Consider the following 12757-nt stretch of genomic DNA (forward strand, 5'->3'; position numbering starts at 1 on the left):
TTAAATGCACAGAGCAGAAGATTATAGTTAGAAGAGCCTTCTTTAGGAGTGTGGCTTTTTCTCCTTAGAGTCACACACTGAACATTTAATTGATTAAGAATCCATTTAAAAGACAGGTGGGGATTTCCAGTCACAAGGTCAGAGAGTAGAGGAACATATGTAAATCCCATATTTATTAGATCCATAAATATAGTTCTCTCTACTCTAAGTGCTTTTAATTTCTAAGAACCCAGCCCTTGGAGCTGGCTTCTGGAATCCCTGGCCGGGGCCGTCTGGGGAAACATGAGTTCAGTTACCAAATATAGTTGAGTGGTGGAAGAGGACAGATGGGGTCTGAGCCCACAGCTGCCTCAAAGTGACCACGGACCAACAGTGTGTCATGAATAAACAAGGCCACCTTCACTCCCCCAGAAAAGAAGAAACGCTCCTCTGAAATCCATCACCTTTTGGGAGTCTTCAAAGTAACCAAGGATTGAAAAGGTCTGTAAAATATATCTTAATATACTAACTAGTAAAACAACATTTTTAAAGCTCTTTATTAAAAGCTAAAAATACAATAGTAGTTTGCTAGAAGATGTAACACTGTTTAGAAGATGTCTTGATTTTTCTTTTATTTGGAGAGGAAAAGTAATGGGAATTTTGCAGTCGTTCCCAAAACAGAAAGTACGTGAGATTTACCTGCAGGGTTTTATTTCTACCAATGCTGTCAGAGAGCTGCCTTTTCTATTATAATCTTAAAACTAAATTGGGGCTATTAATTCCAAAAGGATTAAATGTACTGAGGGAGCCCACATTTGTCAAGATCATGTCTGTGTTTTGTTTTATAGAAAATAAGAATGCAGCTAATTCAAACCTTGCCTATACTTAAGCTAAATACCCATGGGTTAAAATGATATGCTTCCGGTTTTAGTAACATTTTTAAGTTGTTAATTACACTTTCAAAGAACTTTTTTAATGAGTTGAGAGTAAAGGCAGACATTTTAAATCCTAACTATGCATAAAGTTTGCATATTTTTTTAAAAGATGAAACTTACTAAGGGAAACTATGGTCCAGTCAAATTTAAAACTTACAGTAGAATTCTATATCACATGGCTGTAAGTTACACATGAAATTGTCTTGAATCCAATAGATGAGGTTGATACAGAATGACTTCAGGCTCATGTTACTTTTTCAACATTTGCTAAAAATACTAATTACCTTCTAGTATGAGTAATGTGTCGACATCCAGAGCCCATTGCCTGACAATGTAACACTGACCAAGTCCGTTCAGTCATGGATGTGCAGAAATGACATCCTTATTACAGAATAGATATACTTTCCAATATACTTTTTCCTCAGAGACAGAACTTGAATGCTCACCTCCGTTATCCAGATTTTAAAAATCAGAGTCTATTTGACAAATTATTGCTAACAGTAGACAAGGCCTAAGAGATTTATCAAGGCAATACGTATGCTGTGAATATATGATTACATACACCCAGAATACAAATCTGTCCTTCTGCATTCCTGTGTCCGATATGGATTGGGGGCCCCGTGTCAGTTCTCTGTGTGAGCTGCTGTTTGTTGCTGAAACTGAAGATTAAAAGGGTCATAGCATATTTTACAGTAGAATAGGGATCTGGATTACACGGGACAATTACAATCCCTTTGGTTTCTTTACCTCATTTTTTTTAAATGCAGAGGGTAGCATTAGTCAAGTTTCAAAATAAATCTGACACGTTCTTAAAGAGATACCACCTGAAATCTCCAGGGCCACGACAAGAGTCTACACTTTGCTAATATGTCTGTGTGTGTATAATACATCAAAGGGAATTGTGTTATCTGAACTCCAGCCAGGAATTCAGGCGTGGAGGCGATGGCCGTGTCCTGGTTAAATTCCAGCAAAGGAAATAAAGACTGAGCAGAGCAGCTCTGACTCTGACTTGGATCTGTTATATCATATGAGAGAACACAGACACAAGTTTGGCAAACAGGTTTTGAATTTAGGTGAGGGAATGAAGGCCAGAATAAGGACAATGGCAGTGGATGTGGATGATCTGGAAGTAAAATCTAGAATGGATTCAATATGGTGAATAAAGATGGTATACAAAGAGGATACCAGTAACTCCAAATACTCTCTCTGGAAACACTTTCTATGGCTGTTGTGGGCATGAAATCAGCTATTATGTTATGTCTCTGCAATTGAGATACAATATACCATCTGGGGAGAATTTAGAAACTGAAGTAAAAGTATGCCATGCCTCCCTGTAATGACAATTTACTTAAAGATTAGGAAAGAGTGGAATCCACATGTATTTATTAAGAAGTAGATTATAAAATTATTGTGCATCTTTTTGCATCAAAAAGGGTTTAATAAATTTTTCATATTTGACTTTAGCCCTATAGGGAGGGAAGGAGGGGGGGAGGGAAGGGGGGAGGGAGGGAAGGAAGGAAGGAAGGAAGGAAGGAAGGGAGAAAGGAAGGAAGGAAGGATTTTAAAATGATGATTAAAGAAGACAATTTAGGTGATACAAACACACTTTGTTTAACCCTTCACGAAGTGGACAGTCTCTTTTGGAAGAGCCTCACCATGAAGAGGAAGGCAGGAAGCTTTTATAGGATAAAGAACAAGGGAGAGAGAAATAGAAAGTACTTGATTGGCTGGGGCTGCAGACTCACCTTTCTGGGGTGAGATGGAGGAAGGAGGTAAGTAAGGAAACCAGTGCTGGTCTGGCTTGGGGCTGGCTGACCGGATGCATGAGTTTCTGTTCAAGCAGAGTGTTTATAGGGACACAAAAGTTCCCTAAGCTTCAGGTTGCTGACACGGTTCCCAGGCAGGAGCAGCTCCATCTTGGACCTAAAAAGTTATTTCAACAGAAGGAAGAAATTTCATCTAGGAATTGCATGTGCTTCCAGAACAAGGAAAAAGGAAGTTTTAAAGCTTTTTCAAGTTTGGTTTTCAAAGTTTGGGTTTTATTTTAAAATATTTTTAGTCTTGAATCTTTGTACCCATAGTTTTTATTACTTTTAGTAATTGTTTAAATATGAAAATAAACAGAAATCAAACTGCTAAATTCAATATTAAAATCACTCAGAATTTCCACTTTTTTCCCCAAAGAATGTGAAAACAGCAACCAAAGATTCCCCTAACCAGCCCATCCTCAACACACCGCAGACGTCATCAGCACCCATTGCTTGACGCGCCATCTTCCAACCTTCCTCCTGCATTTATCTCTAACTGTATACACATTTTAAACGCCTAGTGAAACGTTGCTACCCCTGTCTGGACTCTCTAAAGCACCTGGCCCATGTGGTTTGGGATACTGAGTGATCCTTGGTGCCTGTTAGTCTTTTTCTAACATCAAAGGTTTTTCCTTTCAAAATTGTAGTAGCTCATTAAAGTCTCTGCAAAGGATTCCATAAGCTATTGCAAAAGTCCTCCCCTTGTTTAAAGTATTCAAGTAAATACCCATAACACACCCACTGCGAAAAGACAACGTGGCAGTTCCATGCCAATTTCAACCACGTCTACTGTTTCCTGGTTCAACTTTGGCCAAACAATTGAATGTTTTTATGCTGTAGGTTGGGTAATCAAAATAATCAAAAGAAAAAATAGTGTTCACCCCATCTATTATTCTCAGGATCCAATGGTTCACTACAGATCTTCCTGAGCTCATGATGGGGCTCCCTCCTGGCAGACCTATCACACGTTGAAAATGCATTGAATACACCTCACTTACCTACTGAACGTCACAGCTTAGCCCACCCCACCTTTGTTACCAACCAGGGCTCTTGGCCTCCTTAATCAATAGAAATTGATAAGAGGCCAGATGAGAAATTCAGGCAAGGCTTTATGGGGGCCCCTGCTGCAACAGGAGAAGCGAAACAAGAAACAGGTGCCCTTGCTCGCTCGCTGATGGCGGGGCAGAATGGTTCCTTATATGGGGGGAGGGTAGGGGTGTGTCCAGGGGTCGGCCGGAGGGGTGGCTTAGGTGTTTTGCCCATCCCTTTGGTGGTGGCGTGTGCAGGGGGCATGTGCAGTACCCTGCTTTTGCCCCCGACACCCTGCTTTTGCTCCGGGCTCTTCAGAAGTGGCAGTTGGGTTTTTTGGTCGTTTTGTATCTTTTGTCCAGAATTTGCCCCAGCTGCGCATGCACACAGTTATTTTTAGTCCCTTACAGTTTCCTTGTATTTTATTGCTTGAGGAGAGATGTGTCCAGGTGCAAGCCCTGCAGCAAAGGGTCCCAGGTCCCAGCCTGTCTCACCTTCAAGGTGCCCAGAACACTTCCATCAGCCTGCAGTTGGGCGAAATCATCTAACACAAAGTCTGTTTTCTAGTAAAATGTTGACTATTCCATGTAATTGATTGAATACCGTAGTGACAGTGAAAAGCAGAGTGGTTGTCTGGGTCCAGAGGGTTGTAAGTACATCAGTTGTTTACCCTCGTGATCGCAGAACTGGCTGGGCACTGCGGCCGCTGCCCAGCATCTCGAGAGGGGATCAGACTGCACATCACTGGCCTGGGAAAAGATAAAAGCTCAAAATTCCAAGTACGGATTCTACCGGAGGCCTATCGCTTTCACAGCGTCGTAAAGTTGATTAGTCCAACCATTGCAAGTTGGATCATCTTTATAGGAAAGCCTGCAGCTCAAAACTTGGAAATCAAGCTTTTGTTGTTTGTAACTGGATTATTCTTCCTCCTAGACTCTGATGCTTCTCATGAGGTGCCTTGTCTTCCCCAACCTCCTCTCAAGTTGGGGAGTTTTTTTACATTTCAACAGCCTATGTTCCTTGCCACTGGGGACGGTGCAGGGGGTGTCCCACAAGTATTTTCTGACCAACAAAATAGAAGGTTGTCCTGGATAGCACAGATCTTGTTTTCAGATAATTATCCTCCAAAGCCAGCAACTCTCAAAACAAATGTTATTCATAATTTAAAAATTTGTCTATTGTTTTCTATTATTTGTATATTCATATACGTATGTGAATCATATAGCTTTATATGTCTATTACATATTCAGGAGCTCAAAAATAAATGTCTTCCCAAATACCAAGATCATAATGCCAAGACAATTTAAGATGATAAAATTGCTTATGTCAGAATGTGTGATATATGAAATATTAAATGTTCAGTGAAAACTTACACGCTCTATATTTCATAGTGGAATATGGGTCCAACAGAATTCAGATAATGTGAACCTAGGGAGAAGTTGAGAACCGTAAAATTAACAATGAGAAATAATCTATCAACTAAATGGCATAAAATTCCTTGAGAATGGATGAAATATGCACAGGGATGTAACGACGTAGGTGACCATGGGAGCTGACATCTTATAGCAAAATTTCCTTGGGATACGCCAGACGCTGATAGGTCTGCTGAAGGTCAAGGTGGACAGGCAGCCATAATGCCTCCCAGTATTTGCAGACCCTCCCAAGCCTGTGCTTTATTACACGTTTGCTAATGCCTGAGGGTTTGGCATCATCGCCTGATGGAGGGGTCTGCCTTCAGAGAACCCCCAGGGCGCCCGCAGCTCCTTCACTGCACAGTCCCCGAGTCTGAGGCACCGCCGGCCTGAAGTGTCCTGCTGTTACCGTCAGCCCCTCACACCCACAGTGAGCTGTCCAGAACTGCTACGGTCTACGGACACCGATGGGAGCCCGCAAGCATCCGTCCATCCCGTCCCATCCCACTTGCACCCTAACAACTCTGAAAGATGATCTGAGGGATAAATCACAGTACAGTTTCCCAAAATCAACTAACAAAAGATTTGAGACCAAACCAAGTATAAGAAAATCAGACCCTGACATTTCCTTGGTTTCCTACTTTTGTCTTTTTTCCTGTTAAAATGGCAGCTTCTTAGGGCAGAGAAGCCCATCTTCCTCACGGCTGTGTCCCCAGCCTGCAGAAGAGGCGCCTAGCGCATAGCCGGCACTCAACGAATCCATGCTGGTGAATAAGACAGCAGAGAACATAAGCCAGAAACATGATTTGTATTGGGTTGGCCGAAAAGTTGGTTACAGAAAAACCTGAATGAACTTTTGGGCCAACCCAATATTTCTCTGACTCAGAATTTAACCCTGAGCTCGCCGGTATCCACGCGTCGAAGAGTGTCAACATTTAGAGAATTCCCGACGTCTAATAGCAGGGATGCCAGAAAACAAATGTCTTTCTGGTTCTGAATTTTTTCATGACAAACTTTCTTTGAGGGTAATGAAAACCATACGAATCACTGTCTACTTTTTTTTTTAACGTGGCGTCAGAACTACCACCATTTTGTACTGGTACAAGAACATGTAACGTGTATTTTATGTGTATTCATTAACAGCTATGAACATGCAGCACTGATAACTTTATCAAGTTCTTCTCAGAAAGCAGAGCCCCGGCGATGAGTGACCACTGAAAAGACAGGTGACAAAGCCGGGCAAAGAGCAGAACGATTCGTCACCGAAGAGAGCCTGTCCCAGGGAGGTGCCACGGGGCCTGGGGCTGAGAGTGGGGGGAGGGGACAGGAGGGGCCTCCAGGACAGGAGGGGACAAAATACCTGCAGGGTGTCCTGTGTCTGCTGTGGATGTGTGGATCCCTCTCCTGTCAATTCCCACCCAGGGCTCAAAACTGGTTCAAACACTAGGTGTGGTTTTCTCCTTCACCTGCCACGATCGTGACCCAGACACTGCCAGGCGTCCAGCACAGAAAGGCTGTCAGTCAACACCTGCTTTCCTGGCCTTCACAGGGTTCTTAACTAATCCTTATAGTTCAATAAAATGAATGTTACAACAAAATACCTGCAGAGTGTCACGTTCAAAGAAGGAGTGAATTGTATTGACTGGAGGATCATAGAAAGTACCAACAAGAAGTGAAACTAAGTAGTTTTCAAGGATGAGCTGGAGTTGGAAAAACACAACAGACGGGAAAGGCGAAAGAAACCACGTGTGCAAAGCTCAGGGGCGTGAAAGAAGACGATATTCAGAGCGGGAAGCAGACGGCTGGGCGTGGGCGCAGCGCCTGTCAGAGTGATCGTGGGGGACGAGGCCTGAGACTTCACATCTCGCTGACCGTCCAGGGGCGCACAGGTAACCTGCCTGCCCCGTTTGGACCTTCTCTTATTAGCTGGGGGACCACTGGCAAAAAAAGCAGCAAAGGAATGGCACCGCCAAATTCGTAAGTGTGATTTCTCCCACCATCCGATCTCCTATTTTAACAGGAATCATCACGTTCCTCCTTGTCTTTGGGTCATTCTTGACTCTTGCCTAATCCCTCCTCCTGGATTGTAAGATGGTTACAGAAGAGACCATGCCTGGCTCATCTTCGCCCTCCTGGAAGCTTCCCTTGTGCATAGTAAGTGGAATTCATGGTCAATTTATCATTCTGGTAAAGGAAGAGTGACTAAACTGGGAAGGGCCATTTCTCCACATGAAGAAGCTAGACCCGCAGGAATCCAAAGAAAACAGAAAATAGGTGCAGCTTACGGGAGTTTTAGGGGAAACGACAACTAAACCAAACTAACAAGGAAGCGATGAAGGAGATGCAGAGGAGAAGAGGGAACTTCCAGCAATTCGACTTCCTTCAGAAAAGAGGACAGAGGCAGGGGGCAAAGATTTATAGACGCGGGAGCACACCTTATGCCTCACACTTTCCAATCGTCAACCCTGCTTGCACAAGTGGACACTGACCTCACCCCCTCTTTACTCCTTTTTACACATTAGTTCTTTTTTAGTGTGTTGCATTTTCTTTTCTTTTTCTCATAAAGTCGCTTTATTTAGATTCCAAACAAACCAAAGTAGAGAGGAGAGATGACCCCGAGTCAACCCGTCCACTCGCGAGGCGGGACTCCGAGTCTCTGGCTGCGGCCCACGCGGGGCCCAGGGCCTCGAGGGCGGCGGCCTCCCTGGAGGCGGAGGCGGAGGAGACATGGGCTGGGGGACCCCGCGTGACGCCCGGAGGTGGTGGCGGCGGCAGACAGGCGGGTGGCTGAGGTAAGATGCGGTGTCAGGGCTCCTGGGTACCCGAGTCCTGCGAGTCGTCCCAGAAGCAGCGGTCGGCCTCGGCCTCGCCGTCCTCGTGGAAAAGCTCTGCGTCCCCGTGGGCGCCGGGGTCCTGGTCTTCACGCAGGACCCGGCAGGCGTGGTGGCCACCTGCATGCCGCCCCGCTCCGCGTGCACCGTGGTCCCCGGGACCTGCTTCCGGATGCTGTCCGTGTTCTCGCAGTCCTAACCTTTGCTCTCTTCCCGCTTGCCGTGCGTCACGGAGGCGCCCCCGTGGGCGGGGAGAGGCGCTGGGTCCGTGGCGGAGGGAGACGGCGCTCAGGGGCAGCGTCCTGACGTTCTGCAGCAGCGTCCTGACGTTCTGCAGCAGCGTCCTGACGTTCTGCAGCAGCGCCCTGACGTTCTGGGCGGGGCTCCGCCGCTCTGAGGGCGTCACGGACCGGGGTGGGCGGAGGACGGAGATGCACACGTCCCCAGTCCGATAGATGTCGGGGTGCCATATCTTGGTCCGGGACTAACAGGCCGGCGGTCGTCGATGGGGCTCTCGAGGCGCCTTGAAGTAGCCGCCCTCGTGGTAGGTGTCGCGGCCGAAGATGGCCACCGCCCAGGTAGACAGGCGGCCCTCGTCCACCGGGCTCAGCGGGACGCCCTCCACCGGCTCCTGCTGCAGCCCCTTGAGCTCCAGCAGAAGCGCCTCCTGCGAGCTGGGCGCCGGCGACCCGGCCATGGCGGCGGCGGGCGGGGCCGGGGGCGCGTGGGAGCCACGGGACGTCTGCCGCCAGGAGGCCCCGGGCGCTCCATAAGCTCTGCGCCGCTGCCGGTGTGTTGCATTTTCTGTATGGATCTCACCAGCACGGAATTGCCAGAAGCGCTGTGTGAAATAACACATGAAATCTCAGGGCAATAACGGAAATGTTTGCAGTTGTATCTCTTTGATTACGACCTTTTAATGCGAAGGTTGAATAACACGGAAATCTCTGAAGCATAATTTTCTGGTGAGTTTGGGCCACGTGGAAACTTCCCCTTTCATACATGTTATGAGCGCTTTCCCGAGCCCACGTGCATGTTCTAGCGGCAGTGTCGGGGTTGCAGATTAAACCCGGACCATATATGCCTTCCTGCTATTGTTTTCTTTTTCACTGTGCAAGTGGTTTCTAAGCTACACCTAATCTGGACAACTGGATCTTGTCAGATGGTGCCTCTTTAAAACCAAAATATAAATTAATAAACAGGTGATTTAATCTGCCTCCGGCAAACACTCCCTATTTAAAAAAAAAAAAAAGAATTTAAAGTTGTTTCACCATTCAGAAGTGTGCTCTCTAGCTTCCTTGGACAGTGCTTTTTGTGAGGTTTTAAAATCTATCATGTTATTTTCACTTTGCACTAAATATCCTTAATAGCAGAACTCTGATTTCTGACCCACGTTTTCTTAGTCGGATCCATTGCTGGGACCTCAGCTGTGAAACGATATATACGATGGTAGGGAAGCATATGGCGAAAGCGTGGGCTCTGGGGTCGTCGTCTGGGCTCTTGTTCTCACATCCTCTGGCTCAGTTTTCCCCTTTCTAAACTGGGGCCGCCAGTTGTGAGGGTGTTAAGTGAAATAATCTGCAGAGCGCTGTCCGCACAATGCCCCCTCATGCTGAGTGGTCTGGGGTTATCCGCCCATTTGTGGGGAAGTTTGCCAACCCCTGGTCTAGAGCGCAGCTGTCCCTCTGCACCTGAAATTCAGTAAGCGATTTCAACTCTGCCTTGATTTAACTAGTGAATGAATGTGAATACACATGTCTGGACACCAGGAAAAGAACAAGTTTCAAAAATTTCACCGAAAACTAAAAACCAATGAAAGGGCTTCCCTGGTGGCGCAGTGGTTGAGAATCTGCCTGCCAATGCAGGGCACACGGGTTCGAGCCCTGGTCTGGGAAGATCCCACATGCCGTGGAGCAGCTAGGCCCGTGAGCCACAATTACTGAGCCTGCGCGTCTGGAGCCTGTGCTCTGCAACAAGAGGGGCCGCGATAATGAGAGGCCCGCGCACTGCGATGAAGAGTGGCCCCCGCTTGCCACAACTAGAGAAAGCCCTCGCACAGAAACGAAGACCCAACACAGCCATAAATAAATAAATAAGTAAATAAAAATTAAAAAAAAAAAAACCAATGAAAATTGGAATCAAAATGCATTTCGTGGTTTAGGGTGACATAAGCAGAGTCAGATTTGCTTAAAATATCAACAAACTCCTGTTCTCATAACATCAATGAAATCAGAGCTGTAAGGAGGGGTGAGGAGGGAGGGAAGGGGGCCCAAGAGGCAGAGGTCCTGGTCCACTCACAGCACCCACGGCAGGCGTGGCCCTCCTGAGTTACGTAATGATGCTTAGTGAGATGATTAGTATTCACTCACAGGGCAAATACCAAATTAAAATGATGAACACAAGTATGCTTGACGTTTCTTCCAATTTATAGGGGAAAATGACTTGAAAAGCATATTTGTTTGCCTTACTGTTTCTCCCAACTTGTGGATGAGCAGTATTGTGATCACACACACACACACACCCCAGTCACTCCTACTAACCACAGTTGTGTCTCTTGTCCTTCAGAGCTGGTTTCCAGGCCCCTGCCTTCCCGTCCAGAGCAGACAGAGTGCATGAGCGCCTCTCGACTATGTCCGACACGTCCTCCCGAGACTCCTTCTACGACTCCCTGTCGGACGTGGCGGAAGATGGCGAGAACGCAGACTTCTTGCCCGGGCTGTCGGCCTTCCTCAGCCAGGAGGAGATAAACAAGAGTCTGGACCTGGCCCGCAGAGCCATAGCCAACTCAGAGACAGAAGACTGCGACTCGGAAAGGGAGGACTCACAGATTTTCAGCCCCTCTCCTGGGAGCCTCTGGGGGTCGCCTCCCCCTCAGGAGGCCAGGCCGGGTGAGCACGCATCCCCGGGGACGCCTGGCGCCCACAGGCCTGCACCTGTCCCGCCGCTGCCAGCAGAGCCAGCCGAGCGCATCTCCTCGCCTGCGCCCAGGAGGAAGCCCGGCGTCTCGCCCCTGCTGGCCCGGCCCAGCTACATCCGGAGTCTCCGCAGGGCAGGGCAACACGGTGCCAAAGCCCCCGGCGCCAGTGCCAAGCCCAGAGCCGCGCACGGGGGCAGGGCCGGGCCCCAGAGCCCGCTGTGCAAAAAGGCGGCCACCCTCATCGAGGAGCTGACGGCCATCTTCAGAGAAACCTCCAAGCCGAGAACCAGGAACCCCAACGGGGAGTCCTCGTCCCCGGACAGCGGGTACCTGTCCCCTAAGAACCAGCTGTCAGCCCCGACGAGCGCCTCGGCCAGCCGGAGCCCCACCGGGGACCAGCGGGAGGTGGAAGCGGGGGCCGAGCCCCTGGAGCCCGTGCATCACCCCGCGGCGGCCCGGGACGTGGTCCAGCCCAGCCGAAGCCCCTCTCCCCCGGCCGCCCGCCACCTGCTGGCCGCTCCCCGGTTCACCCAGAAGCTGCGGAGCCGAGAGGTGGCAGAAGGAAGTCGGGTGTACCTCGAGTGCAGAGTCGCCGGGAACCCACCTCCTCGGGTCAGGTACGACTCTTTGGTTGTGGAGATGCTATGAGATGATGCGCGTGGACTTTTGGTTTTACTTTAACGTGAAAGAAGAGATTTCTGTTGCCTAGCAAGGGCTGGCTCCCGGAAGCGCATAGAAGCCAATATTATGGCCCCGGCTTTTTTTTTTTTTTTTTTAAACTTATTTACTCTTTCAGGCTGTGCTGGGTCTTAGTTGCTGCATGCGGACTTCCCTGGTGGTCCAGTGGGTAAACCTCTGTGCTCCCAATGCAGGGCACCCGGTTGGATCCCTGGTGGGGGAACTAGATCCCGCATGCCTAAACTAAGATGGGTGGCCCCGGCCTTTGTGAAAAGAAAAAGCTTCATTGTGAGGTCGACCAGCAAGGAGACAGGAGGCCCGGCTCAAATCCATCTCCCGACCCAGGGATCAGGGCGGAACTTAAGGGTTTAGTGAATTTCAGGCTTGGAAGCTGCCTTGCTAATCAGTCCAAGAAAGCTCCTCGTGCTGTTGGGGTCATCCTGGAGACGCCCGTTCCCGTCTTGCACATGCGCAGGGCTGTCTCTGTAAAATAACTTCAGGTTTGCGCAATGAACGTACTTAAGGAGGCAAACGAGTTTTAAGCTGGGCGATGTTTTACCTGCGTCTCCTGTGCGTTCCTCAGTCTGGAGGGAAGTAGGGGCGAGGACCCGGCTAGCTGCTTTCGGCTGATGAGGGGCGTGGATCTTTATAAGAGGAATGAAATTGTTTTGCACTTATTTGTAAGCATTCCCGAGTCCCACCTTGAACTCTGAAGTCTTGGGCAGTCATCCTGCGAGTGGGGGAGAGGGCTTTTTAAATATACAAGATGGACGAGGACAAATTTGATGAGTAAAGAGGGTTTAGCCCTAAGATACACAGAACTGCGACTTTGGGAATCCGTGAAAACATGTTATTTTTAACATTTTAGTGATTGAATTTGGATTTATGTAGGCTTGGTCCGGACTCTCGGGCAGAAAAGGGCTACTGTCGAGATATTGTTGTCTTCTCGTCACAGCCAGGTGGAGTCTTAGCTGTTCTGTTTCCTTCTGAAAAGTGATTTAAGGTTTCTGGGAGTAGGAGACCCAAGGCTTGACTCTTTTTAGCTTTACTGGAGGATGTGTAACCAGAAGGACGTCATAGGATGGGCTTCACTGGTCCTCAGGCTGTTTGTTGGTTTGTCCAGGTTCAAGGAGGACCCAGTCCCTGGGCTTGTGCAATGCGGGGGGAC

The 12757-nt window shown here is 48.2% G+C and overlaps 1 protein-coding gene and 1 pseudogene across 3 annotated transcripts in view; one reads left to right on the plus strand and one right to left on the minus strand.

Moving 5' to 3' along the window:
• Positions 1 to 333: 333 nt before the first annotated feature.
• PALLD (palladin, cytoskeletal associated protein) overlaps positions 334 to 12757 on the plus strand; it is a 386129-nt gene continuing 373705 nt past the window's right edge. Inside the window, exons 1-2 of one of the 3 annotated variants that reach the window (XM_036854853.1) lie at positions 334 to 480; positions 10560 to 11528. In XM_036854853.1, coding sequence (XP_036710748.1) covers positions 10624 to 11528 — 905 coding nt within the window. In that variant the 5' untranslated portion in view covers positions 334 to 480; positions 10560 to 10623. The remainder of the gene's footprint in view (positions 481 to 10559; positions 11529 to 12757) is intronic. The other 2 variants (XM_036854851.1, XM_036854852.1) reach the window with 2 other exon arrangements.
• LOC118896922 lies at positions 7969 to 9029 on the minus strand (annotated as a pseudogene).

Source organism: Balaenoptera musculus, chromosome 6, assembly GCF_009873245.2.
Source record: "Balaenoptera musculus isolate JJ_BM4_2016_0621 chromosome 6, mBalMus1.pri.v3, whole genome shotgun sequence".
NCBI lineage: Eukaryota > Metazoa > Chordata > Mammalia > Artiodactyla > Balaenopteridae > Balaenoptera > Balaenoptera musculus.